Source organism: Trichechus manatus, unplaced genomic scaffold, assembly GCF_000243295.1.
Source record: "Trichechus manatus latirostris isolate Lorelei unplaced genomic scaffold, TriManLat1.0 scaffold00266, whole genome shotgun sequence".
In the NCBI taxonomy this organism is placed as follows: Eukaryota; Metazoa; Chordata; class Mammalia; order Sirenia; family Trichechidae; genus Trichechus; species Trichechus manatus.
In genome coordinates, this window is record NW_004444202.1 from 659,446 (window position 1) to 665,378 (window position 5,933).

Here is a 5,933-nt window from a genome sequence, read left to right on the forward strand (position 1 = left end):
AGAAGGGAGGGGAGGGGCGGGGAGGGGCGCAGAGGCCACGCTCTCTGGTCCCACTGACAAGGGAAAGCAGTGCCTCATCACCCCAGAGACCTCTCTCTCCCTCCACGACTGACGGCTCCCTGGAGCTGCTTTATCAAGGCTGCTTGGATAGCAGTGTTTATCAGCCTTGTTTTTAAGAAGCTCTTCTATTTAGCCAGGTTCTTTCTGTGATTTCCCTTTTCCAGAGCAGCGATGGAGCACGGGCACTCAGCCCACACCTGAAAGCAGTTACTAAGCCGGCCTTTGCTTCTCCAGTCTAAGTAACCCTAGGGAACATGTTTCCATTCTTGCATCATTAAAAACACCCTTTCCTGGGCTCACTTCAGTTTTTCTGAACGAACACAGAAAAGGCATTAACATCCAGGGAAAGCTCAGTGTATTCAAAGGATTGCACCCTTAAATTAATCATGCTCTTTGGGGGCATCTGATGTCACTCTCTTAGAATCAGAGAATTGAATCAGAAAATAATTATTTTTTAACTAACAGCCTAGGCTTTTAAATTCCCCTTGTCCCTAGGAGTATTAGCCCTCCACTTAACTTCTCAAAGGTACTATGCTAAACTCTTCCATTCCAAACGGCTACAGCCTACTGTATTCTTAAATAAGCACGGGAAGAGAGGCCTTTTGTTTTGTGCTGGTCACTATCCAGTATCTTCAGAACCAGCGCTTTCTTGCTTACTTCCAACAGAGGTGGTAGACAGACACGGAAAGCCAAACTTGATCAGTGACACAGGGAAATGCATGCAATCACAGCTGACAGGGCATTCCACATAATGTGAGGACTACAATAATGAAATCAATCTGAATGTGAAATTTCTGGCTCTTGAGACTCAAGTAATTTGGATGAACTAGCGTTTAGTGGTATAGGAAAACCTTTGTTATTATTTTTCATTCATTCTGCATAAAAGAGCCCTTTAAGTAATTCAAACGGATATATATATACCTCTTTGCTTTTTAGCTGGTACTAGAATTGTCATGAACAGTGATAGTGGATCTTGGTCACTTTTGATAAACAGCTCGAAGAAGGTTTAGAACATGATCAGCAATGCATGTAATTCTCTCCTTTTCACTGCAAGGGAACTAAACAGCGCATACTGACCACTGTTTAAAGGATTTTTCTCCCATTAAGGCCTCAGTTTTATTTTATTTTTTTTCTATTTTGTCACGGCTTCCTGAATAAATACCTCACAATAAAGGGGTCTTGATAAGGAGGCTAATCAATACAAATGCCTGTAAGATGCAGTTTTTAAAAACTACTTGTTTTGAAAGAGAGAAAGGATGACGATGTCCTACCGAAGGCAGTGAAGTCAGCACTACAGCAATCTGGGGGTCCCATGACAGGGGTCCCACCCAGCTGAACCCTCACACTCCTGGCTGTCCAGTAAAGAGGGCCTTCCTACAAGGGAGAGTCTCACTGAGAAAGAAACTTCTGGCCCCTACTTTTGCCATTAAAGGCCAGATATGACACCCATCTTCACTAAACAGGAAAACTCTGGTAGACCATCTCAGCTACAGCTGAAACACCATCAACCTGAGACCACCATTCAGTCAAGCCTTTAACAATCTCAATGGGACTCGTCTTAGAATTGACGAGAAACATGAATGAGTTTTCAGGGCATTTGTTACTGCAGCAGCTGAAAATATATTTAGAAAAAGGTAAGACAGTGCCTCCGTGTCTCCCCACTGTAAAATGGAGGCTTCTGGTTGGGATAAGTCTCCCACTTCCTCGTTCCAGCTAAGCACCACCTGCTTGTGATGACTCCCCCTTAAGCCACCTGACCACTTCCTCTGAAGCCTCCCTGTGGAGGGAGTATCCAGTCTCTTGTTCAGGTTACACGTGGACAAAAGGGAAGATTCTCTACGCAGAAGCTCGCCAAATCCTCCTCCCAGCTGCGGACCCTGTAGAGACGCAAGGCTCCTGAACAGAAGGCAGTGCCCACAAAAAGCCGCAGTACTCACCTCTTCGGGCACAAGTGGTTCAATCATGGGTGCATCCTCCTGCCTGGAGGCCAGCCTCACCGGAGACGTGGAAAGCCTCTTCTCCCATTCGTTCGTGAGGGCACTGTCCATGGAGGTTTCTAAAAAGGTCCTTTTCAGCTCACTAATGTTGGTCTGATGTTTCATCAGGTCATCCTGAGTTTTATCTAGCTCCTACATTTAGAAAATAAACAATCAAAAAGCCAGTGTTTTACATCTGTTTTTTCTTCCCGTCCTCTCTCTTTCTAAAGTAACGCCAATCTCATTAGTCGTTAAAGCAAAACAGAATTAGGAACATTAGGACTCATGACACCACCACAAGCACTCCAGTGAAAATGTATTTCCAAGGGAAAAAAAAATCTAGTTCACACAAGCAGAAAAATCAAATCAAACCAGTCTTAAAAGGTAAACTGTAAACAACAGAATTGACACGGAACCAGAGAAAATTAAATGCGCACACAGGGGGAGGGATCTACATCTAGGAGCGAGGGAAGAGCGGGGGGAAGCCGAGACAGTCCCCCTCATCTACAGGTGAGAGCACACAGAGCATGCATCACGGTACGAGCCCACAGGATGCCATCAAAAAGTCACCACACACCAACATGCACTGGTATATACCAATACCAACCTCTAACATAAGATTACTATGTTTGACATACACATTTTCACCCTTTATTCGCTTAATCAGACTATTCTGAAAGAAGTGGAGAAGAAAGGGACAAGTAAGGGACAAGGTCCAGGAAGGAACAAACGCCATCCCACACCTCACATCGACGGGGGGTAACTGGTTATGGAGCATGCTCAAAGATTCCAACACTGGAGACACACAATGACTAAACACACGTTGGTTTTTGTTTCTGCTTTTTAAAAATTTTCTACCTGTGCCTTGAGCTCTGCATCTTCCTCCTGGTCCGACTGTCAGCATACAGAAAGAGTGGGAAACAAAGTCTGACTATGCAACGTATTCTGAGACGAACGAATCACGGTCTGTATGAACTTCCTAATGTGGACACCAGCCTGCCCTTGCCTCTGAAGGCCATGTCTTTTCTATGCACAAACCGCAACACTCCCACACCAAAATGAAGAGGCCTGACAGCACCACGGGGGTGAAAGGTTCTTTGCTCAGTGGGCCTTGGCCATTTTAGCCTGGAGACTTCCAAACGTGAAGACACAGGTGTGTTGGCAGATGACGGACTGGACTTAATGTGGGTTAGGACGGTGTGATGAGCCGGATCAGATGCGTCATGAGCCAGCTGACAATGACAGTTCAGAAGATTGACCGTGACTGCACAATAATGAGGGCTCCCTGGCACTGTACGAATCCTCAAGATAACTCTGTGAGGTTAGAGTTTATCCCCATTTGGCAGACCGGAGAACTGAGGTGCCAAAAATTTAACAGAAAGTTTCCACATTTTCTAATTTCTTGGAACCTTGAATTTCATAAACCCATAGAATTAAAAACAAATTGGGGAGACTGATACAGACTTAAACAGAAAGTTGTTTTAACGACGCCATCATTTCTGAGTTTTTTAAAAAAAATGCGTAAGGTGATCTAAAACCCACTCCATTCTCCTTATTTCTCTAATTCAAGGACCTGTCTAGCCGTCGGATCGGCATCTCAGTACCACTAACTTGGGTAACGAGGCCAAGCTGAGCACCCATAGTGATAAACCTGTGTCTCTCGCTGCTGTACCACAAGGGGACGTCCTCAGGGACACCCTACTGAGAAAAGCTAACACCCGAGTGAGTGGCCTGAAGCCCTCAGCCAGTCTATCCGGGTCTCAATGCTCTCATCTGCCAATGGGGACAAGATCACCTGCTCTGCCTATGCCATGCTATACTCCTGCTGCCCTGGCTACCTGGATCCGAGAGGGAAAGTGGGTAAGAAATGTCACAGAGAGCACAGATAGATAACTTTATTAACAGTGTTGGCGACTTCCTAATTCTTAGCTGTCCGGTCAGTTCACAGCCCTTCACGTGATTTTTAAGTTTCACAATCCACCCATATTACATGTATGTGTCTGTATGTTTCACATGGTCTATAACAAAATGTAAAGCTTCCAGAGAAACTTAAGGAGCCCTGTCAGCGCAGTGGTTAAGAGCTTGGCTGCTAACCAAAAGGTCGGCAGTTCAAATCCACCAGCCACTCCTTGGAAATCCTATGGGGCAGTTCTACTCTGTCCTATAGGGTCACTATGAGTTGGAATCGACAACGGGTTTTAGAAACTTAAAGAATTATTAAAATATTTTTCATTTATCGCACACATTAGGATTACAGGGAAAATGTCCTGAATCTACTGACCATGTAGTTACACGTAACCCATCTTACAAAATCAAGATATAATTTCATTGTACTTAGCACAGAGTTATTAACCTGCAGTAAAATTCATGTATGATTGCTTAAAAGAATCTGGATAATAATTTTTAAATAATATTTTTAATTTCTAAAAATGATGATTTCCAAGTTCTGAACTGATCTCTGGCATTTCCAAAGGAAGAAACTTACATACTAAAACACCATTTTGAAATGTTTTTCTGGAGATATTTTCAATTAAATGATGTACAGATACTACTCACAACATTTTTAGTTCTTTCTAAATAAACAACTAGAAAACATCGTTAGGGCCGGATTATGTAAAAAACAAAAACGAAAACGCACAGCCTAAAGTAAATGCCTCACAAGGTAACAAAATTAAATCTACGAACACTTCAGGACATAAACATCTTGACTTTCATTACTATTGATAAAAACTGTTTTTACGGAAATTTCAGTTGGTACTGCTAGAGAAGATTTGAAAAACAGCATAAGATACACACACTTAATGTAGCCTGAAGAATGCATGAAGGAAATATAACAGCACAGTACCTCTCCTCAATGTGATTACTTTTTTTTTTTTAATAAACTACTAACAGTCATTTGCTAATTTTCTTTCCCGTAAATAATTCATTTCTTATGAGTGACCTAGGCTGTGTATCCAGTCTCCTAAACTCAGTGAAGAGAAATATTATTACTTTGAGCCATTTTTATTTGACCATGTAGGATTTAAAAATATATCCATAACCAATCAAAAAACTAAAGTGTGACCCACAGTCCCCGTTCTTCATGGATATGGTACATAAATAGCCACTAATCTGGGATAGGGAAATACATTTAAAAAAATACATATATACACACACACACATATATATGTATACAAAAAAACGCGTTACTGTCGAGTCAATTCTGACTGACAGCGACCCTACAGGACAGAGCAGAACTGCTCCACAGGGTTTCCAAGAAGCAGTTGGTAGATTGAAACTGCCGACCTTTTGCTTAGCAGCCGACCTCTTAACCACATATATATGTACATAAAATGTATCATGTTAAGCAAGTCTTTCTCAAAATGGGACCCTACGATTATCAGTCAGTCCCACCTGGGGCTGGTTAGAATGTAAATCCTTGAGTCCCCCTACCCCAGACCTTCTGAAGGAGAAACGTTGGTGGGACCCTTCTGGTGGTTCTTGATGCAGGCTGAAGTTTGAGAACCACTGGTCTAGGCAAGGGAGCATATTTCACACCTACTGTTCAAAGTTAGATTTATCTCCACTCCCAAAGTAAACACAAGGCTTTTCCTCTGGGCAACCTGAGCTGCCAACCCCAGTCTGTCTGGATACCAACCTCGGTGGCGGTGGTCTCCCCGTCGGCGGCGGTCTCTGTCCGCTCACTGTCAGTCTATTGATCACACAAGTGATCGGGTTCCAGGAAGAAGGCAGAAATAGAAAACAAAGCCATCCTGTTACACAGGGTGTGGCACAGGTCCACTCGCTCATTCCCCTTCTGTGAGCTGCATCAAACTACCTTCCCACAAGAATGCAGGTTCAAGCAAAAGCAAAAGAAAGGCCCGAGCTAGGCTCACTCAACAGAGCAGACTCACCCTG

The 5,933-nt window shown here is 43.3% G+C and overlaps 1 protein-coding gene across 1 annotated transcript in view; it reads right to left on the reverse strand.

Annotated features, from left to right (window-relative positions):
• The window catches only part of EPB41L3 (erythrocyte membrane protein band 4.1 like 3), a 183,362-nt gene that overhangs the window by 13,974 nt on the left and 163,455 nt on the right, over window positions 1-5,933 (reverse strand). Inside the window, exons 12-14 of the mRNA XM_023724879.1 lie at window positions 5,674-5,727; window positions 2,895-2,930; window positions 1,707-2,189 (exon numbers count right to left, since the gene is read on the reverse strand). Coding sequence (XP_023580647.1) covers window positions 1,707-2,189; window positions 2,895-2,930; window positions 5,674-5,727 — 573 coding nt within the window. The remainder of the gene's footprint in view (window positions 1-1,706; window positions 2,190-2,894; window positions 2,931-5,673; window positions 5,728-5,933) is intronic.